We start from the raw sequence: 23,861 nt of genomic DNA, 5'->3' as shown, positions 1-23,861 counted from the left end.
AAATGTGTTTGATGATCAGAAACATTTTGTGTGACAAACATGCAAAAGAATAAGAAATCAGGAAGGGGGCAAATAGTTTTTCACACCACTGTATATGTCCATAGCCTGCAGCTCGGTCACCATGTGAGGTGGCGTTGGGTCCCCCATCCCAACGCCTCCCACGTTGTTGGCTGCCTGCCTAAATAAGGCCATCCTTTGCTCCAGTCTCTACATTCCCTTCCTTGCTTCGCCACGGGATTCATGTCTCCCTGTTGATAACTACAGGCTTTTTATTTAATCCACGGCTTCTCCGCTGTTTTATTGTTCATTTATTACAATTATAGTTATTGTGTAGGTATTTTAGACTTACTTTACATTGTTCAAGTACCCATTTCCTTTATCATTCCAACCTTACCCCCATTAACATGTCTATCGAGGTGATCACCATCGATCAAAGAACTGTCACTTACCGAGTGGTTTCCATGCCCGGAGATGGCACCTACCTTTTCCATTCTCTTTGTTACATATTGTACGGCCATATTAGGCTCAATCTTGATATCCGGAGGAACATTGTGTCTAATGTATTGAATGACTGGGACAGGTTCAAGGTGTGGACTGATGGTACAGGCGATAATTATTCTACACAGAAGAGTGGAATGCTTAAGCCCTTCACCTATGCATCTGCATGTGAGTTGATGGCTGCCGGTGATTTGTTCGGTTGTCGCTTTCAAGTGTACCGAAATGGCCAAATATTTTACACCTTTCAACAACTGCCAAGGCCTCTAAAACATCTGAGATTGACAGGTGACAATTTCAGTAGTGGACACTATGATGTTTATGAATGTTTAAACTCTCAAAAGCTGGATGTGAAGTTATCGATGAAACCAGTTGTATACTTACAATGCTTGATAGATGTCTCTTCAACACAAGTCCTACAAATACTGTCGTAATTGAAACAAACCATGAAACTCAAACCGATTATGACAGCAGCAATCCAAGCTGTGAGATTTGAAACAAGATTACTGTTCACATGGCCAACTGTACGTTGCATGCTCAAGAGTAAGCTCAGCGCACAGCTTGGTCATATTACAACCAGAGGGTCGAACTGACAACGTGGTATACAAAGAGATCCTTAACAAATAATTTTTGGTATATTTTCCCTCAGTTTAAGAAGGTTTTTTTGCTAGTATATATATATATATATATATATATATATATATATATATATATATATATATATATATATATATATAATATATAATATATATATATATAATATATATATACTAGCAAAATACCCAGCAAGATGAGAAGTAGTGTGTTAAAGAAGCAATGAAAAGAAAAGGAAACATTTTGAAAATAACGTAACATGATTGTCAATGTAATTGTTTTGTCACTGTTGTGAGTGATGAGTGTTTTGTCATATATATATATATATATATATATATATATATATATATACACACACACATAAACATATATATATACATATCTATACATATACACATATATATACACACACACACACACACACATATATATATATATCTACATATATACACATACATATACATACACACATACATACATATACATACATATCTACATATATACACACACAGCTATTTCAGATCAGTGCAATACGCTGCTTGTTAAAACGGATAACTCCCGCTCTTAAGTGCAAGTCTGCGTGGATATTATGAACTATCGTATTTGTTCAAGTTCTATTTAAATTTTAAATAGAAGGAATTTTTATTTAGTTGACAGAAATATCTTTGGTAGGAATGGTAAAAACAGACAGGAATATTATTCCTGAATAAATCAACTCAAACCTTAAACAACTTATAATATAATATAAAGTTAGAAATAAAGTAAACGTTAAAAGAACAAACATTCAAATTTTTTTACTCTTATGTAATTTTATATAAAAAATAAACTTAGATTTTAAATATCCCAAAAGATTTTGCTCTCCATAAAAATATATCCTGTCAAAATTATACAAATTCAAATATGAACATGCTGCATAACAAAACCTGGAAATATAAATAAAATGTGTTCCTTTCAGCAATAACAAATCAAATCATTCAGTTGTCTTTGCTCATATGTCATTTTAGAGCTGGACGCCTGGCATCTTTTTGGCAACAAGTTTGTTTATGTTTGGTGTGAGGTTCTGTGTTGTGGAGATTCTCAGGATGGATTGCAGGTGCTCATCAGTGAGGCGACTCCTGTGTGCTGTTTTGTTAGTCTTTATCACTGAGAAGAGCTTCTCACACAGATATGTGCTACCAAACATGCACAAGGTTCGAGCCGCATGTAGACGGACTTTTTTTGTTCTTCAAAGTCACCAAAGCGCCGTGCAAACTCAGTGCGCTCAGTTTATCAGCAAAGTGCGTATTTGGGAACACCGTAGTGACGACTTGGTTCAACATTACTTGGCAACAGGGAAAGTGGGGCAAGTTGCACTGGTGCATTTGTGTCTCCCATAAAAGCAGCTTCACTTGAAATCACTTTGTGATTGTGCACGGTAAAACGTCCGCTGAAGTGTCAGATTCTTATTTAATTCTTCTGCTTTCTGTATCTTCTGCATTGCATTCAGGTCTTTCAGGTTACCCTGATGTTTTGTCTCATAGTGCCGTCTTAGATTAAATTCTGTAATTACAGCCACATTAGCTCCACAAATGAGACACACGGGTTCAGTAAACATATACTCAGCCTCCCATCGGTTTTTAAAGGCTCTATTTTCAGAATCAACTTTTCTCTTCAGCATCATGTGAGCTAGCTTCGCAATAACTTGCAGCATCATAAGCTAGACTTGATTAACGCGTAAGTGTTCGGCAAGGCAGCTGAAGCGCTGCATTATGGGATCTGTAGTTTATTGTGTTACCAGCGCTTCATATACCCGGGCCATTAATAACAATAATACAGTATATAAAATGATCTCGGGGCGGATATAATTACGCGCCGGGCGGATGTGGCCCATGGCCCTTGAGTTTGACACATATGGACTAAATAGAACTTGAAAAGATATATTTTTCAAATGTGATCGCGCAATTCAGATAGAGTTGACGCAAGCACTACAGCCTGCATGCCTCAATAAGTCATCCTCCCTCGCTCTTACTTTTTTACCGTTCATCTAATGAATACACTGAGTATGGCTTTACCAAAACAATCATTGATGGCGAATAAAGTATCCATTATTCGAGTATGTAGATCGGGTATATGTATATATATATATATATACCCGTATCGCAGCGAGAGTAGTGTGTTAAAAAGCTAGAAAAGAAAAGGGAACATTTTAAAAATAGCGTAACATGACTGTCAATATACAGTATTTGTTTTGTGAGTGTTACTGAGTGTTGCTGTCATCAAGGATTTGATTATCATTATTTCTTTCAATCAGGTTCGTATTTGTAGGATGTGTTGTGTTCAAGTTACATTCCGTGTTTGTCAATCGTTGTAAAGATGACAGGTTTCATTCATCGATTCGTTTCTTACTGCATCAATAAACAGCTCGTCTTCTTCTTTATCTGAGACCTGACACACTGCATGCACGGGTTTTTTACACTGTCTTCCTTTAGCGGGACATTGACTTTTTCCACCGTGTGCTTTGTTTCCACAGTAGCTGGATTTATGAATATGCTTGTATGTATCAGGCGCTTCATATTTTTTGCTGCCTTTTCAATTGTGTAATTTTTTTGTTCAGCTCTTTGGAACTGTTGCTTTTTGTCTGTGCACTGCGTCAGTTCACGTGAGCCGCTCGGTGTACATGCATCGAAGTTTCCCAGCTGTGCTGGTGCCATCTCGTGCTATGTCCATGGCTGTATTTAATGTTACCTTAGTCCTGGCACTTAAAACTTTCTCTCGCAGTTTCGCTGAGTTTGTGCCAAACACCACCCTGACCATCTCATCTTCCTCTGCATAAGCACAGTCCTTCACCCGTGAATATTTACCCGTGGCAGTTTGCTATTGGATTGCCGCTGACGGACGGCCTTATATGGGCAGGCACTAAATTACAAACGCCAGCGAAGCCTGTCTATGAACTTAATTTAAAGTGTAGGTTTACATCGTGCTTTGTTTCAAGTAGCAGAACTCATGAATATGGTTGTATATGTCACTCGCTCGCTTCTTATTGTTTCGCTGCCTTCTCAATTATATAATGCATGTTTTCTTCAGCGCTTTTGAGGTCTTCCTGGTTTTCTATGTACTGCGTGATTACGTGATGATGTCACGAAACTCCGCCCCACGGTTTCAAGCTCATCTCCATTACAGTAAATGGAAAAACAGCTTCCAGTTATGACCATTACGCGTAGAATTTCGATATGAAACCTACCCAACTTTTGTAAGGAAGCTGTAAGGAATAAACCCTACCAAATTTCAGCCTTCTACCTACACGGGAAGTTGGAGAATTAGTGATGAGTCAGTCAGTCAGTCAGTGAGTGAGTGAGTGAGGGCTTTGCCGTTTATTAGTGTATATATATATATATATATATATATATATATATATATATATATATATATATATATGTGTATATATATATATATATATATATATATATATATATATATATATATATATATATATATATATATATATATATATATATGTGTGTATATATACAGTCATGTGAAAACATTAGGACACCCTTTGAAAGCATGTGGTTTTTGTAACATTTTTAATAAATGGTTATTTCATCTCCGTTTCAACAATACAGAGAGATTAAAGTAATCCAACTAAACAAAGAAAACTGAGGAAAAGTCTTTTCAAGATCTTCTGTAAATGTCATTCTACAAAATGCCTATTCTAACTGAGGAAAAGATAGGACACCCTTGCCCCTAATAGTGAGTGTTACCTCCTTTGGCTGAAATAACTGCAGTGAGGCGGTTCTTGTAGCCATCTACCAGTCTTCGACATCGGTCTGAGGAAATTTTACCCCACTCCTCAATGCAGAACTTTTTCAGCTGTGAGATGTTTGAGGGTTTCTTGCACGCATACAGCCCTTTTCAAGTCACCCACAGCATCTCAATGGGATTCAAATCTGGACTTTGACTTGGCCATTCCAGGACTCTCCATTTCTTCTTTTTCAGCCAATCTTTGGTTGATTTACTAGTATGTTTTGGGTCATTGTCATGTTGCATGGTCCAGTTCCGCTTCAGCTTTAATTTTCTAACTGATGGTCTCACATGTTCTTCAAGCACCTTCTGATACACAGTAGAATTCATCGTGGATTCTATGATGGTGAGCTGACCAGGTCCTGCTGCAGCAAAGCAGCCCCAAACCATGACACTTCCACCTCCATGCTTCACAGTTGGTATGAGGTTCTTTTCTTGGAATGCTGTGTTTGGTTTACGCCAAACATGTCCTCTGCTGTTGTGTCCAAATAATTCAATTTTGGACTCATCTGTCCAAAGAACATTATTCCAGAAGTCCTGGTCTTTGTCAACTTTATCTCTGGCAAATGTCAGTCTGGCCTCGATGTTTCTCTTGGAAAGCAAAGGTTTCCTCCTTGCACACCTCCCATGCAAGTTAAACTTGTACAGTCTCTTTCTGATTGTAGAGGCATGTACTTCTACATCAACAGTAGCCAGAGCCTGCTGTAGTTCTCGAGATGACACTTTAGGGTTTTGGAGACCTCTTTTAGCATCTTGCGGTCTGCTCTTGGGGTGAACTTGCTGGGGCGACCAGTCCTGGGCATGTTGGCAGTTGTTTTGAAAGCCCTCCACTTGTAGACTATCTTCCGGACAGTGGAATGGCTGATTTCAAAATCTTTGAGATCTTTTAAATCCCTTCCCAGACTCATAGGCTGCTACAATCTTTTCTGAAGTCCTCTGACAGCTCTTTTGTTCTCACCATGGTGCTCACTCTCACTTCAACAGTCAGGAGCACACCAAACTAAATGTCTGAGGTTTAAATAGGGCAAGCCTCATTCAACATGCAGAGTAACGATCTACTAATTATGTGCACCTGGTGTGATATACCTGAGTGAGATCTGAGCCAATTTAAGAGGGAATACATGTGAGGGTGTCCTATCTTTTCCTCAGTTAGAATAGGCATTTTTGTAGAATGACATTTACAGAAGATCTTGAAAAGACTTTTCTTCAGTTTTCTTTGTTTAGTTGGATTACTTTAATCTCTCTGTATTGTTGAAACGGAGATGAAATAACCATTTATTAAAAATGTTACAAAACCACATGCTTTCAAAGGGTGTCCTAATGTTTTCACATGACTGTATATATATATATAAATGTGTATATATATATATATATATATATATATATATATATATATATATATATATATATATATATATATGTGTGTGGATGTATGTGTGTGTAGATATGTATATCAGTGGTGTGAGAAACTATTTGCCCCCTTCCTGATTTCTTATTCTTTTGCATGTTTGTCACACTAAATGATTCTGATCATCAAACACATTAAACCATTAGTCAAATATAACACAAGTAAACACAAAATGCAGTTTTTAAATGATGGTTTTTATTATTTAGGGAGAAAAAAAAATCCAAACCTACATGGCCCTGTGTGACAGCAACACTCATAACTGTGACAAAAAAATTACATTGACAATCATGTTACGTTACTTTCAAAATGTTTCCTTTTATTTTTCATTACTTCTTTAACACACTACTTCACTGCGAAGCGCAGGTATTTTGCTAGTTTTTAATAAATGTGCAAAAACCTCAAGTAAACTTTTTTTACATTGTCATTATGGGGTGTTGTGTGTAGAATTCTGAGGAAAAAAATGAATTTAATCCATTTTGGAATAAGGCTGTGACATAACAAAATGTGGAAAAAGTGATGCGCTGTCAATACTTTCCGGATGCACTGCATCTTCTGTCCACTGCTTATGAAATCAACTCCGGTGACAGAGAAGCAGGAAAAAAGAAATGGATGAACACAAACTTATTGAGGTAGAAGAGAAGTTAACTACAGCAGTGAAACAATTTTGTGCTGAAATATGGTTCTATATTTGTTGAGACTGTCCTGTTAAAATGGTTAAAACTACACAGAAAGATTCAGCAAGTAACTGGAAAACAAAAGTGAGAAAATGAAGTCTGACATTTTACGCAGTCCTTATTTCCTTGAAAAACTTTGTGTTGAGCATTTCCACATATTGCATGGATAATAATATTAATACAAGTTTTGCTTCATCAATAATAATTCACAGAATTTATGCTCTGAGCATAAAATAAATACTTATTTTCTAAAAATATAATAACCTCAAGCAGCTGCTTATACAAAAAAGTAACTTGCTAGTGAAAATATGCTAAATTCATCAGTGTTTGCACAAAAGCATATTTTTGCACAACAATTTATAAAACTAATTTAAACAACAAAAGACATTACCTTTCTTTGGATATCATCAAATATATCAGGCGTGGGATCTTCTTTACTGAGTTTATCTGCTAACCTTGCCACCAAATATTCATCCACATCAACTCTAGGAGATGCCTTAAAAATGCAAATAGATCCATTAAAATAACAGCAATGCTCTTCTCAAACATGAGTTTTTGGTATCTAACATTCAAAAATATGCTTCACTTTGCTGTGCAAACTGAGGTCCTAGTGGTTGACATGCCCTCCTTCCAATGGTATAAAGTCAACTTTATTGTTTGCATTTAGCATTTAACAAGATATGGGTAAAAAGAGAACTTCTGGTTGAGTTACAGTACTAACTTTAATATACAGTGGAACCTCGGGTCACGAACATCTCAGAACATGTACAAATTGGGTTACAACCAAAAAGTTTGTCAAACTTTTGCATCTGTTCACGACCACACACTCGGGTGACGAACAAGCCAGTTTCCCTTCCAGTTCGTACGCGTCGATGATTTCAGCACGTGTTCAGTCTCTCCCTGTGCATTTCCTGTGAACTCTTTGTGCTCTATTTCGTTTCCCTTCCGGTTCGTACGCACATGTTCAGTCTCTCCATGTATAGTACATTGTTCTCAATCAGACGTGCATCGCGCAGAGGGACTTTACCTCAAAACTGTAATCTCCTCTCCACCCAGTTCCTCCTCACTTCCTTCATCCCAGAACTCGACTCATGCAAGGTTAGTTTTCTTGGTTGTTTATGGTTAGTTTTTGTATAAATTAAGGATTTTTCAAATGTTCATTTTTTTCCCTGTGTTTAAAACTCATTAAAAAAACTGTTTACAGAGAGCAGTTCGTAAGGCTGTAGCGTGAACTCTTACAATGTTAGTTTTCTCTGTTCAAGGTTTTCTCAGTGTTATTCAATGTTTTTACATTCAGTTTACTATTACACTGTGCATTCTATGGTATAATTAACTATTTTTATGCTTAAAAATCTTTAAAAAAATATATTTACATACAGTTTGTACGGTCCGAATGGATTCATTGTATTTACATACAATCCTATGGGGGAAATTACTTTGGGTCACGGTCACAACCAAATCGGGTTGCGACCAGAGTTTTGGAATGAATTATGGTTGTGACCCGAGGTTCCACTATATATGTTTGACAAAAGTATTGCAACGCTTATTTCTATTTCTAAATATGTCTTTTATTACAGATAAAGTGCACATAATACACAAAGAAAAGAAAAATAAAGCATTCACAGCTAATTAAGGTAAATGAGAGTGAGCATCACTTCCACAAGGGCATTTATGTATTTTTGGATGGGAAAAAGTCTCACTTAAAACATTACATGCGCCCCTGCTAATCATTACCATATGTAGCAAACAACACCCAAATTATTAGCTGGAACAAATCTGTTATATCACTGAAAAAGCACAAGAGCAAAGATTATTTATTTTTGTCATTTTCGAAAGCTATAACATTGCAACAGAATCCTACTCAATCAGGCATATAGTAATAAATAATGGATACAACCATTTACTTCCAAATAACTACAAGGAAAATAAATGAAAAAAAGCAAAACAAGTTTTAACCCCCACCCAAAATGTGAAAAAGAAACACAGGTACAAACATATATATATATATATATATATATATATACATATATATATACAGTGGTACCTCGGTATACGTCTGCTTTGGAATAAGTCCAACTTGGTATACGTCCTGTTTAGAGGCGAAATATTTTGCTTAGTATACGACCTTTGTTTGGAATACGACTTGTATGCTTGATCAACACGGGTGGTATACTGGGTGCTCGCCTTCAAAAAAAAAAGGGCCAAGTTTTAACCTGTACAGTAATCCCTTGCTATATCGCGCTTCAACTATCACAGCTTCACTCTATCATGGATTTTATATGAAAGCATAACTAAATATATAACGCGGATTTTTCGCTGCTTCGCGGGTTCTGCGGACAATGTGTCTTTTTACTTCCTGTACATGCTTCCTCAGTTGGTTTGCCCAGTTGATTTCATACAAGGGACGCTATTGGCGGATGACTGAGAAGCTAACCAATCAGAGCACGCAGTTAAGTTCTCCTGACAGGGAAGCTAACCAATCAGAGTACGCAATTAAGTTCCTGCGTGCTGAATGCACTGTTAACCAGGAAGTCTCATCTCGCTCATTCAGCATCAACGTGTTTCGCTGTGTAAAGAGTTGTGCTCTTTTGTGTTTATCTTTGTGCATAGTCAAGCCCTTCATTATGGCTACAAAACGATCTGCTACTGCTTCAGGGGCCGTGCCCAAGTGCAAACGGAAGATGTTAATGATTGGCGAAAAGGTAAACATTTTGGATTTGTTGAAGGCTACGATTCTTTTTATTTAAAAAGTAGGAAAGGAATACAAGATCTACAGCCGCAGTGTTCTTTTAACCAGGGTGCAAAATGAGTTGTAAGTGGATGTAATAAGGCAGTAGTCTGGATGGAATCTGCTTTAGGGATTTGGATTGAAGACTGCCAGAAGAAGAACAACGGCGGTGCTACACAATCGCCTGAAGAGGCTCCTTTGGAAGAGCTGTAACGCTCTCCTTTGTTGTGCAGTAAAATTAAACTCATTATTATCGGACAAGTCATTTTCATTTATTTTAACTAATTGCTTTTGTATTTATGTATTTTAGTATTAATCAGTGTTTAAATTATTTTATACAACCCCATCAATGTATAAAATGCCAATAACAATAGGATTTTTTTTTTTATGGGAACGAATTAATCATTTTCCCATTATTTGTTATGGGAAAAATTCATTCGGTATAAGTCCTGTTTGGTATAAGTCCAAGGATCTGGAACGGATTAAGGACGTATACCAAGGTACCACTGTATGTATATGTATATATATATATATATATATATATATATATATATATATATATATATATATATATATATATATATATATATATATATATATATATATATATATATATATATATATATATATATATATATATATATATATATATATATATATATATATATATATATATATATATATATATATATATATATATATATATATATATATATATCAAAAATCAGAGTGAAAAAATTATGTGGCAGGCTAGTCCATTTTGCCAAAATTTAATTGCAGCAACTCAAAATTATGCGCAGTACTTTGTATAGCCCCTGTGTTCTTGTATACATGCCTGACAACATCGGTGTATGCTTCTAATGAGATGACAGATGGTGTTGTGGGGGATCTCCACTCAGATCTGGACCAGGGCATCACTGAGCTCCTGGACAGTCTGAGGTGCAACCTGGTGGCATTGGATGGACCAAAACATAATGTCCCAGAGGTGTTCTATTGGATTTAGGTCAGGAAAGTGTGGTGGCCAGTCAATGGTATCAATTCCTTCATCCTCCAGGAACTGCCTGCATACTCTCACCACATGAGGCCAGGAATTGTCGTGCACCAGGAGCCACTGTACCAGCATAGGGTCTGACAATGGGTCCAAGGATTTCATCCTGATACCTAATGGCAGCCAAGGTGCCTTTGTCAAGCCTGTAGCGGTCTGTGTGACCCTCCATGGATATGCCTCCCCAGACAATCATTAACCCACCACCAAACTGCTCATGCTGAATGATGTTACAGGCAGCATAATGTTCTCCATGGCTTCTCCAGACCCTTTCACTTCTGTCACGTGCTCAAAGTGAACCTGCTCTCATCTGTAAAAAGCACAGGGCACCAGTGGTGCATCTGCCAATTCTGGTATTCTATGGCGAATGCCAATCGAGCTGCATGCTGCTGGGCAGTGAGCTCAGGGCCCATTAGAGGACATGGGGCCCTTGGGTCACCCTCATGAAGTCTTTCTGGTTGTTTGGTCAGAGACATTCACACCAGTGGCCTGCTGGAGGTCATTTTGTAGGGCTCTGGCAGTGCTCATCCTATTCCTCCTTGCCCAAAGGAGCAGATACTGGTCCTGCTGATGGGTTATTGACCTTCTATGGCCCTCTCCGGCTCTCCTAGAGTAACTGCTTGTCTCCTAGAATCTCCTCCATGCCCTTCAGACTGTGCAGGGAGACACAGCAAACCTTCTGGCAATGACACGTATTGATGTGCCATCCTCGAGAAGTTGGACTACCTGTGCAACCTCTGTAGGGTCCAGGTATAGCCTCATGCTACCAGTAGTGACACTGACTGTAGCCAAATGCAAAACTAGTGAAGAAACAGTCAGAAAGATGAGGAGGGAAAAATGTCAGTGGCCTCCACCTGTTAAACCATTCCTGTTTTGGGGTCATCTCATTGGCTCTAGTCACTTATTGGTGCAAACGCCTGCTGACTTAAGGAAAACGTTTCAGGTACTCTACTTGATATATATATATATATATATATATATATATATATATATATATATATATATATATATATATATATATGTATATATGTATATATATATGTATTATATATATATATATATATATATATATGTATATATATATATATATATATATATATATATATATATATATATATATATATATATATATATATATATATACAGTGGAGGAAATAATTATTTGACCCCTCACTGATTTTGTAAGTTTGTCCAATGACAAAGAAATGAAAAGTCTCAGAACAGTATCATTTCAATGGTAGGTTTATTTCAACAGTGGCGGATTGCACATCAAAAGGAAAATCGAAAAATAACTTTAAATAAAAGATAGAAATTGATTTGCATTTCATTGAGGGAAATAAGTTTTGAACCCTCTAACAAAAAAAGACTTAATACTTAGTGGAAAAACCCTTGTTTGCAAGCACAGAGGTCAAACGTTTCTTGTAATTGATGACCAAGTTTTGCACATTTTAGGAGGAATGTTGGTCCACTCCTCTTTGCAGATCATCTCTAAATCCCTAAGGTTTCGAGGCTGTCTCTGTGCTACTCTGAGCTTGAGCTCCCTCCATAGGTTTTCTGTTGGATTAAGGTCCGAGGCTGACTAGGCCACTCCATGACCTTAATGTGCTTCTTCTTGAGCCACTCCTTTGTTGCCTTTGCTGTATGTTTTGGGTCATTGTCGTGCTGGAACACCCATCCACGACCCATTTTCAGATTCCTGGCAGAGGGAAGGAGACTGTCGCCAGGATTTCACGATACATGGCCCCGTCCATTTCCCGTTAATGCGATTAAGTTGTCCTGTGCCCTTAGCAGAAAAACACCCCCAAAGCAAAATGTTTCCACCCTCATGCTTGACGGTGGGGACGGTGTTTTGGGGGTCATAGGCAGCATTTTTCGTCCTCCAAACACAGCGAGTTGAGTTAATGCCAAAGAGCTCTATTTTGGTCTCATCAGACCACAGCACCTTCTCCCAGTTACTCTCTGAATCATTCAGGTGTTCATTGGCAAACTTCAGACGGGCCTGCACATGTGCCTTCTTGAGCAGGGGGACCTTGTGAGCCCTGCAGGATTTTAATCCATTGCGGTGTAATGTCTTTCCAATGGTTTTCTTGGTGACTGTGGTCCCTGCTAATTTGAGGTCATTAACTAACTCCTCCCGTGTAGTTCTAGGATTCTTTTTCACCTTTCTCAGAACCATTGACACCCACGAGGTGAGATCTTGCGTGGAGCCCCAGAGCGAGGTCGATTGATGGTCATTTTGTGCTCCTTCCATTTTGAACAATCGCACCAACAGTTGTCACCTTCTCTCCCAGCTTCTTGCTAATGGTTTTGTAGCCCATTCCAGCCTTGTGCAGGTCTACAATTTTGTCTCTGAAATCCTTGGACAGCTCTTTGGTCTTTCCCATGTTGTAGAGTGTGGAGTCTGCTTGATTGATTGATTCTGTGGACAGGTGTCTTTTATACAGGTGACTAGTTAAGACAGGTGTCCTTAATGAGGGTGACTAATTGAGTAGAAGTGTCTAACCACTCTGTGGGAGCCAGAACTCTTAATGGTTGGTAGGGGTTCAAAACTTATTTCCCTCAATGAAATGCAAATCAATTTCTATCTTTTATTATATAAAAACTGCTCAAAAAATTAAAGGAACACTTTGAAAACACATCAGATCTCAATGGGAAAAAGAAATCCACCTGGATATCTATACTGATATAGGCTGGGTAATGTGTTAGGAACGAAAGGATGCCACATTGTTTGATGGAAATGAAAATGATCAACCTACAGAGCCCTGAATTCAAAGATGCCCCAAAATCAGAGTGAAAAAATTATGTGGCAGGCTAGTCCATTTTGCCAAAATTTAATTGCAGCAACTCAAAATTGTATGCAGTACTTTGTATGGCCCCTGTGTTCTTGTATACATGCCTGACAACATCGGTGTATGCTTCTAATGAGATGACAGATGGTGTTATTGGGGATCTCCTCTCAAATCTGGACCAGGGCATCATTGAGCTCCTGGACATTCTGAGGTGCAACCTGGTGGCATTGGATGGACCAAAACATAATGTCCCAGAGGTGTTCTATTGGATTTAGGTCAGGAAAGTGTGGTGGCCAGTCAATGGTATCAATTCCTTCATCCTCCAGGAACTGCCTGCATACTCTCACCACATGAGGCCAGGAATTGTCGTGCACCAGGAGCCACTGTACCAGCATAGGGTCTGACAATGGGTCCAAGGATTTCATCCTGATACCTAATGGCAGCCAAGGTGCCTTTGTCAAGCCTGTAGCGGTCTGTGTGACCCTCCATGGATATGCCTCCCCAGACAATCATTAACCCACCACCAAACTGCTCATGCTGAATGATGTTACAGGCAGCATAATGTTCTCCATGGCTTCTCCAGACCCTTTCACTTCTGTCACGTGCTCAAAGTGAACCTGCTCTCATCTGTAAAAAGCACAGGGCACCAGTGGTGCATCTGCCAATTCTGGTATTCTATGGCGAATGCCAATCGAGCTGCATGCTGCTGGGCAGTGAGCTCAGGGCCCATTAGAGGACATGGGGCCCTTGGGTCACCCTCATGAAGTCTTTCTGGTTGTTTGGTCAGAGACATTCACACCAGTGGCCTGCTGGAGGTCATTTTGTAGGGCTCTGGCAGTGCTCATCCTATTCCTCCTTGCCCAAAGGAGCAGATACTGGTCCTGCTGATGGGTTATTGACCTTCTATGGCCCTCTCCAGCTCTCCTAGAGTAACTGCTTGTCTCCTAGAATCTCCTCCATGCCCTTCAGACTGTGCAGGGAGACACAGCAAACCTTCTGGCAATGACACGTATTGATGTGCCATCCTCGAGAAGTTGGACTACCTGTGCAACCTCTGTAGGGTCCAGGTATAAGCCTCATGCTACCAGTAGTGACACTGACTGTAGCCAAATGCAAAACTAGTGAAGAAACAGTCAGAAAAGATGAGGAGGGAAAAATGTCAGTGGCCTCCACCTGTTAAACCATTCCTGTTTTGGGGTCATCTCATTGTTGCCCCTCTAGTGCATCTGTTAATTTCATTAACACCACAGCAGCTGAAACTGATTAACAACCCCCTCTGCTACTTAACTGACCAGATTAATATCCCATAAGTTTCATTGACTTTATGCTATACTCTGATTAAAAAGTGTTCCTTTAATTCTTTTGAGCAGTGTATATATATATATATATATATATATATAGGCCTACCATGCTTATTCTAAAATAACATTAATAAAGTTTGGCCATGTTTTACAAATTTATTTTTTTTCTGATGTGAGATAATACTGAGTATTTCCCACCCACTGAATTATAGTAATTGGGTTGGAAATCTTCCAGTTGAGAGCAATAAAATTTGCATGCAAGTAGTGTGGTATACTGTAGGTTTCACAACAGATTAATCCTTTTGTTATTTAAAGCAGTCCAGAAATACACAAAATATCTCCTTTATTGGATTAAGAGTGATTGTAAGACCAAGGCTTTTGAGAAGTATGTAAAGATTTTTGTCCAGAATGATGCTAGTTTAGTGCATTCCCAAAACAAAGTTAAGTGATACTGGAGCTAGATGGCAGTGCAACAGGTTGGGTAACTGATGACAGAAATATATAGAACTAGAGTTTATTCTATGTATGGCTAAGTTCCACACCTTTTCTCTAATGCCAGCTGAAAGATCTCTTTCCCACTGTCCCCTAGGATTTTTGAAGCCATTTTGTAAGATCTTTGAAGGGTAGATTTTTTCAATATTATTACAAATTTTTAACATGCTGAGTCTTCATCAAGAATAACCACCACAGCCTCTGCAACTGATATGAGTACAAGATGTGGAAAGTTGGGAAGCTTCCTTTTCACAAAATTTCTAATTTACATATAGGGAAAAAAAGTGTGCAGATGGAAAGTTACATTTGGAATGTAACTTTCATAAGATGCAAATATGTTTGTTGTCTATATAACAAATATCTCCAAATCTCTTAACCACTAGAATTTCCTCATATTAGAAAAAAAAAACACTATGTGAGTCTGGGAAAGTTGAAAAGGAGATTATCTTTCATAGGAGCACCAGATAAGGGCTTCTTCACCTTGAAATTTATCCTGCATTGTTTCCATATTTTAAGTAATTGGTGGATGACTGGATTGCCGATAAATTGATTATAGAATTAAATGGAGCAGTGCATGCAAGGAAGATTTAGAACAGGATTTGTTTTCCACTGCAAGTCAGGCTGGCGTAAAATCAGGAAATGTTGCCTATTTCCAAGATTTTACTGTGTGCATATTTTTTGCCCAGCAGTTAAGTGTCATGCCACCTTCTGCTTTGGATCTTTGTAGAACCACAGTTTGAATGCACCGCTATTTCAAAATCCAGATGAATGATGCTAAAAATTGAGTCTAATTTCTCAACGAACAATTTGTTTATGTTTATAGGGATACTTTGGAAAATAGATATAGTACCCTTCATAATTTTTGAAGACAAAGACACATTTTTCCTTGATTGACCCCTCTGCTCCACAGTTTAATATTACAAATCAAACAATTCAGATGTGATTCAAATGCACATTTTAATTTAAGGGTATTTGTAAACATTTTGGTCTCACCGTGTAGACATTACAACACTTTTTATACACAGTTCCCCCATTTCAGGGTGCCAAAATTGTATTTGAAAAGATCTTTATATTGATTTGTGATTTTTATTCCCAGATATTTAAACTGTTTTGATATTATGAACGAACAGCTGTTATGCTAGAGAACTCAATGGGAAAACCACAGAAATACATTAGAATTGCTGAAGGCTTTAGGCAGATTGTCTGCCTTTAACAAATTTAGTTTGGTCTTGTGATATTACTGAGGGAAGCTCTTTCTCCATCCTTCTAGTTAAGACTTTCTCTAGTATTTTAAGATCATTATTCAGGAGTAAAATGTATCTTTATAATATAAACTGTAGTAAGACTTTTCTTTGTAAAAACTGTAATTAATGCTTGGTAGAATGTTTGGGGTAGAATTTTATTCATTTTAGCTTCTTTAAATGCTGTTAATAATAATGGAACCAACTTAGTTCAAACGTTTTCAATAAACTCAGCTGGATAGCCATCTGGGGTTACAGCTTCCCCACTTCGGAGTGAGTCTATGGCATCCTGTATTGCTAAGTATGTCAGTGGTTTTTCAAATTCTTTTGTATCCATAACATAGAGCTGTGGTATTTGTATTTTATTCAAAAACTCCTTAGGTAATGTCTCATGTCCTTTACACTGTGAGGAATATAAGGACTTATAGTACTTCATTAATATGTCAGTTACTGTATAACTTTATGCTCCTGATTTTATTTTCTGCTTCATTGAAAATTTCTATAATTGTATTGCTGTCTTCCTGGTTGAGAATTTGCTGAGCTAGAATCTTATTAGCCTTCTTGCCATGTTCATAATAAGGAAGTTATGATTTAAAAATAAGTTGTTCAATAACTCTTGCTGTCAGAAGATTAAAGTCTGATTGTAAAACTAGCCATTTCTTATAGAGGACCCCATTAGGAGATCTTGCATATTCACAACCTATTCTGGAAACCTCAATAATCAGTTTTGACACCTTCCCAGTCTCTATAATTTGTTTTCATGAGAAAGATCTGATAATTTGTCTGCCTTAAACAGCCTTCCTGTTTTCCCAGAGTGCTCCTCTAGAAACAAAAAAAAAAAACAATTTGATTGGAGATGAATTCTATACAGTTTTAATCTGCTAATGACAATGAGAGGAGCATGGTTGGAGTTGACGACAATACATTTACAAGATTTAATAACAGGCAAAAAATTATTATTGAAGAAAATCAATTTTTTAATAAGTGTGATATACAGGTGAGAAAGAGGAACATTCTCTTGCATTGTTCAATGCATTGTGAAATTGTCTTTGCAGATTTACTGTAGATGTTATAGTTGCTGCTGAGGACGTATACATGTCTGGATATAAAAGGCAATTAAAGTCTCCAGCCATTATACTTTTAGCAGTGCTCATATTAGAAACTAGTGCAAATACATATAATCTCAGTCATCCACATTAGGTGCAGATATGTTTAACAGAATTACTTTAGAGTTGAGTAAGTTTCCCATAACCATGACATACTACCCTTCAGGATCAGATGCTACATCTGTTACTATAATTAGGATTGCTTTATAAGTTAAATTTCCCACACCTCTGGTTTTCTTATTATACCTGGAATGAAAGATCTGGCTGTTCCAGCCCCTTTTAGCCAAAAGTGTTCCTTACTTCTCAGGTGAATCACCTATAAAATCATTATCTTGGCCTTAATCAGTGAGATGAGTGTTTTTTTTTTTTTCTCTTTAGGTCATAATTGACACCTTTAACATTCCAACTTAAAATGTTCAACGAATACCCAGACATACAGTGGTGTGAAAAACTATTTGCCCCCTTCCTGATTTCTTAGTCTTTTGCATGTTTGTCACACAAAATGTTTCTGATCATCAAACACATTTAAACATTAGTCAAATATAACACAAGTAAACACAAAATGCAGTTTTTAAATGATGGTTTTTATTATTTAGGGACAAAAAATCCAAACCTACATGGCCCTGTGTGAAAAGTAATTGCCCCCTTGTTAAAAAATAACCTAACTGTGGTGTATCACATCTGAGTTCAATTTCCGTAGCCACCCCCAGGCCTGATTACTGCCACACCTGTTTTAATCAAGAAATTACTTAAATAGGAGCTGCCTGACACAGAGAAGTAGACCAAAAGCACCTCAAAAGCTAGACATCATGCCAAGATCCAAAGAAATTCAGGAACAAATGAGAACAGAAGTAATTGAGATCTATCAGTCTGGTAAAGGTTATAAAGCCATTTCTAAAGCTTTGGGACTCCAGCGAACCACAGTGAGAACCATTATCCACAAATGGCAAAAACATGGAACAGTGGTGAACCTTCCCAGGAGTGGCCGGCCGACCAAAATTACCCCAAGAGCACAGAGACGACTCATCCGAGAGGTCACAAAAGACCCCAGGACAACGTCTAAAGAACTGCAGGCCTCACTTGCCTCAATTAAGGTCAGTGTTCACGACTCCACCATAAGAAAGAGACTGGGCAAAAATGGCCTGCATGGCAGATTTCCAAGACGCAAACCACTGTTAAGCAAAAAGAACATTAGGGCTCGTCTCAATTTTGCTAAGAAACATCTCAATGATTGCCAAGACTTTTGGGAAAATACCTTGTGGACTGATGAGACAAAAGTTGAACTTTTGGAAGGCAAATGTCCGTTACATCTGGCGTAAAAGGAACACAGCATTTCAGAAAAAGAACATCATACCAACAGTAAAATATGGTGGTGGTAGTGTGATGGTCTGGGGTTGTTTTGCTGCTTCAGGACCTGGAAGGCTTGCTGTGATAGATGGAACCATGAATTCTACTGTCTACCAAAAAATCCTGAAGGAGAATGTCCGGCCGTCTGTTCGTCAACTCAAGCTGAAGCGATCTTGGGTGCAGCAACAGGACAATGACCCAAAACACAACAGCAAATCCACCTCTGAATGGCTGAAGAAAAACAAAACGAAGACTTTGGAATGGCCTAGTCAAAGTCCTGACCTGAATCCAATTGAGATGCTATGGCATGACCTTAAAAAGGCAGTTCATGCTAGAAAACCCTCAAATAAAGCTGAATTACAACAATTCTGCAAAGATGAGTGGGCCAAAATTCCTCCAGAGCGCTGTAAAAGACTCATTGCAAGTTATCGCAAACGCTTGATTGCAGTTATTGCTGCTAAGGGTGGCCCAATCAGTTATTAGGTTCAGGGGGTAATTACTTTTTCACACAGGGCCATGTAGGTTTGGATTTTTTTTCTCCCTAAATAATAAAAACCATAATTTAAAAACTGCATTTTGTGTTTACTTGTGTTATATTTGACTAATGGTTAAATGTGTTTGATGATCAGAAACATTTTGTGTGACAAACATGCAAAAGAATAAGAAATCAGGAAGGGGGCAAATAGTTTTTCACACCACTGTATATTGCTCCTGAGCATTAGGGGAAATTTAGTGTTCTTATGGTAAAGTGAGATAATTCAGATTTCTGCTTAAATACAAGTTTCAAAAGTTTATTATTTAGTGCTGCGGTTTGTAAGCTAGCATATACATTAACACTTACTACAGTGTAGGTGGGAAAAAAAAGAAAAGGCAGAGATAATAACTTCCTCCATTTCCCTTCTCTTTTGCAACCCATGTTTCCTTCCAAACTGAGGCTCAGTCTAGACATTACATAGTCTAGGTTCTCGAACATGCCAATGAACAGAGCATGTCTAAACCACAAAGAATCCCCACAACAGCAGTGAAGTAAAGAGTAAAGAGGTTAAGACTGCATATAGCCTAATGATAGTACAGTACAGGTCAAAAAACAAACCTACTATAAAATATTGAACAGCCACCTCAAAAAAAACAAAAAAAAGAGGTGGAATAGTAGCAAACTTGTTTTTTGTTTTTACTGAAATAGGAACAATACGTAACTAAGACCTGGCATATTGCTTTGCATTCCACAGACACTATTTGATTCCTTCCTCACTTCTTCATATTTTAAAGATTGTAAAGACTGTTGGAACTAATTATTTTAGCACTTGTCTTATTTCCTCAGGAGAGGTAAAGATATAAAATTGATCATTGATTGATACTTTTGGTCTAGCAGGAAACAGAAGACTACATGTGGTTTCAGCTTTACATAGCTGCGGTTTGATGATGTAGAATGCAGATCCGTTTAAGCAGCAGGTGTATAAAAAAACTTGTAATATATGGATTTCCTATTTTAAAATCTCATGGGAAGGGGAGTTTTTGTTTTTTTTTATTTTCTGTAAAACTTTAATTTCATTTTGGGGACAAATAAAGTATAATCTAATCTCTTCCTTCTGCTTTAGATAAAAAAATCTATCCCGTAGTTCAGTAAATCTAACAATGGGGCTTCTGGGATCAAATCCATGTTGGCGATAAGCAGTTATCATCTCTGTGCTGGCTTTAAAGTCATGTCCCAGTGTTCTACTTTCTCAATGCGATTAGTGAGCATTTTCTTTATTTTAAGATGAGCCCCAAATATACTTTGAATTTACTTTCAAAATTGCTCATCCAGATCCTTCACATTCTGGCTCATACATTTCATTTTCTGGGACATATTCTGATTCAATTCATCCATTATGCTGTCTACTTATTCTACTTTGTAATCCTTTTATATCCATCCCAAGTTTAATTGTCAGTGACTTCAGCTCATTACCCACAAGCACTCATTCATATAAATGTAGGGCACATGGTTCACAAAAGAAACAACTATAAGCTTTAAAAAGTCATACTGCTTTAAGCAGCAAGTTATGAAACTTTAATATTATTTAGTATGTACCCCTGTGAACAGTGACTTCAGAAACTTAATCAAAATACATTAGGTTGATTAGCAAGAAGGTACAATGTTGGGAACCATAAGGGACCAAGTAGTGTACAAAAACATTCGCAAAAAATCAATAGGGTCAATACAACTTTAGATCCAGAATGAAAGCAGACAGGTAGAAAGAGGTCTGCTTTTATAACTTTCTCTTTACAGTGCACAATCTGACTTTTGAGTACTGAAAGTTCTCCCCATGTGAAGTATTAACAGGGCCAGAGCTACAGGGTTCAGCCATGTTTCATGAAAATCTATATACTCCATTAAAAACCTGAAGGATGCATTTTTTATAACGTAATAAGAGACATGTATTACGGGTCATTTATTTGTTTACCTTTTCAGAAAGGTATTGCTCATAAACTCCAAGTGCTGCAGCTTTCAATAGTCCTTTGGTCTGGTTTGTTTGCTTCTTCCCATCCTTCTGCCAGCTCAACAGAACCTCTAGCTGCTGCTGTGCTGTGACACGATAACCTTCGACCGTTAGCCAAAAGAAGAGTTGAGCCTGTCCTCCAGTCTGTTGCATGTAATCTGCAAAAGATATACATCTCTAACAGTGTTCTCCTTTTCAGACTGTCTAAGAAGGACAAAAATAAAACATTAGCTCATATCATATCTTCATTTTTTCACCAATTTAAAAAGTTCATTCTTCATACTGTGTAACTATTTAGCTAAAGTAGCAAAACACAAGTCCATGCTCTGAAAATACAACTGAAGAGCTTCATATAATGTCCAATTTCCCAGAAGGAAGTAGTAATACACGAAAGACAATTAGATACTGAATCAAAACATAAAAAGTAAAAATAACTCAAAAGAATAATACATTTAAATCAAAGCTTTCAAGTAAATTTTCAAGTATGTTCGCACATGTGGAGTGCACTAAATTTAAAAAAAATTCCCGCAAAATACACCAAATTTTACCATTTACATTACTATCTAATTTTAAGTAATGTCTACCAAGGTCCCTTTTACTCTGTGTTTGTGCTTTTAAGTAAAATGATTTAAATAAAGTAGGGAGCGTGCACCAATTACAGTGCTTTGCCGTGCACACCACATGACAATCCATCCGGATCAGGACCCGAGTGTAGCTGTGCAACAGGTGACACCTCAGCACCAAACTGAAACAGTGTGTGTGTGTGTGTGTGTTTTTTCCCCCATACCCAGGAGGGAGTATTTGCAGGTTAAAGGCCTTGCTCAAGGGCCCAATGGAGTAGAGTCACTTCTGGTATTTGTACAGAATTCCAACTGGCAACTTCTGATTGCCAGCACAGATCACTAACCTCAGATCCACCACTCAACCCATGATTTCAAAAAGAAATTTGTTTAATTAATTCTCTTCATTTAAATTTAACTAATGTCAATGTAAATTCCACCTTTTGACCACAACTAATTTCAAGACATTAATTTGGAGCAACAGTAATATATAAAACATTTGTATAGCAATTTTTACATATTTCAAATTAGTGTTACCTGCACCATTTCATTAAAACTATATGATGAAGTACATACATAATAAATTCCTTAGTGTATGCATGATCCATGATTGTTCTTATATATATACACACACACATACATATATACAGTGGAACCTCGGTTTACGAGTAACTTGGTTTACGAGTGTTTTGCAAGACGAGCAAAATTTTTTAATAAATTTTGACTTGATAAACGAGCGATGTCTTGCAATACGAGCAGTATGGATACACTTTGCTGAGCGTCACGTGATCACAACTGAGCTGATGGTTCTTCTCTCTCACGTGCACGCGTCTCTCTCTCTCTCCTTATCTCTCTTGCTTGCACAGCGCGTCTCTCTCTCCTCTTATCTCTCTCGTTTGTGCACGTCTCTCTCTCTCCTTATCTCGCTCGCACTCGCCTCTCTCTCTCTCCTTATCGCTTCTCTTGAGGGCATATGTCTCCTATTCTCCGTCTGAGTCTGTGTGCCTCACTCATATAGTCAACATCCGCATGAGCGTATACTGTTTACTACAGCATTGTGACTGTGTGTGTGTGTGTGTGTGTGTGCGCGTGCACACGTGTGTGCTGTGAAGTGCGAGTCCCCATCTTGCGCCCCAAAACACGAAGCTGAGTCTCAGTACTTTAACAACACCAGCCGCCTTCAGCTTGAAACAGCAAGAGCGCTGTTATTTATTGTAGCGAGATCTTTATAATGTTCCTTGTATCACCCATTGACGGCAGGCGCTTATAGCCTGTCTGTGATCTTTTTGGATGCGCTTATACGGCGAACTGCTACAGTGCTGGGAGACTGCGATTGCTTTGGGACACTCTTCCGCATGTCGTCCCGTTGGGTGGAATCCCACATAAGTTTAGAAACTCAATCACACCAGCCATGATTCTTTTTAAAGGTAAAGTGCAGGTTAATTTGTTTTATGTATTTTTACTTTATATTTTGTATTAATCATTTTTATATGAATAGTTTTGGGTTGTGAAACGAATCATCTGAGTTTCCATTATTCCTTATGGGGAAATTTGCTTTGATATACGAGTGCTTTGGATTGCGAGCACGTTTCCGAAACGAATTATGCTCGCAAACCGAGGTTCCACTGTATATATATATATATATATATATATATATATATATATATATATATATATATATGACTTGGAAATAAACACTAAATCTGAATATACGTGTGAAAGTGATAATGATCTTGTACTGTTTGCCGGAACAGAGTAGGAGGACATGTGATTGTTCAAGTATACACCTTAAATGACTATACAGTTTACAATACAGTTTAT

The 23,861-nt window shown here is 37.7% G+C and overlaps 1 protein-coding gene across 3 annotated transcripts in view; it reads right to left on the bottom strand.

The window, feature by feature from the left end:
• snx13 (sorting nexin 13) overlaps positions 1–23,861 on the bottom strand; it is a 220,710-nt gene that overhangs the window by 65,127 nt on the left and 131,722 nt on the right. For all 3 annotated transcript variants that reach the window (XM_039736162.1, XM_039736163.1, XM_039736164.1), the window contains exons 13-14: positions 21,445–21,638; positions 7,343–7,447 (exon numbers count right to left, since the gene is read on the bottom strand). In XM_039736162.1, the coding sequence (XP_039592096.1) occupies positions 7,343–7,447; positions 21,445–21,638 (299 nt within the window). The remainder of the gene's footprint in view (positions 1–7,342; positions 7,448–21,444; positions 21,639–23,861) is intronic.

The sequence above is a fragment of the Polypterus senegalus genome, chromosome 15 (assembly GCF_016835505.1).
Source record: "Polypterus senegalus isolate Bchr_013 chromosome 15, ASM1683550v1, whole genome shotgun sequence".
Classification (NCBI taxonomy): Eukaryota; Metazoa; Chordata; class Cladistia; order Polypteriformes; family Polypteridae; genus Polypterus; species Polypterus senegalus.
The sequence above is the reverse complement of the archived record's forward strand: the minus strand, read 5'-3'. Positions and strand labels throughout refer to the sequence as shown.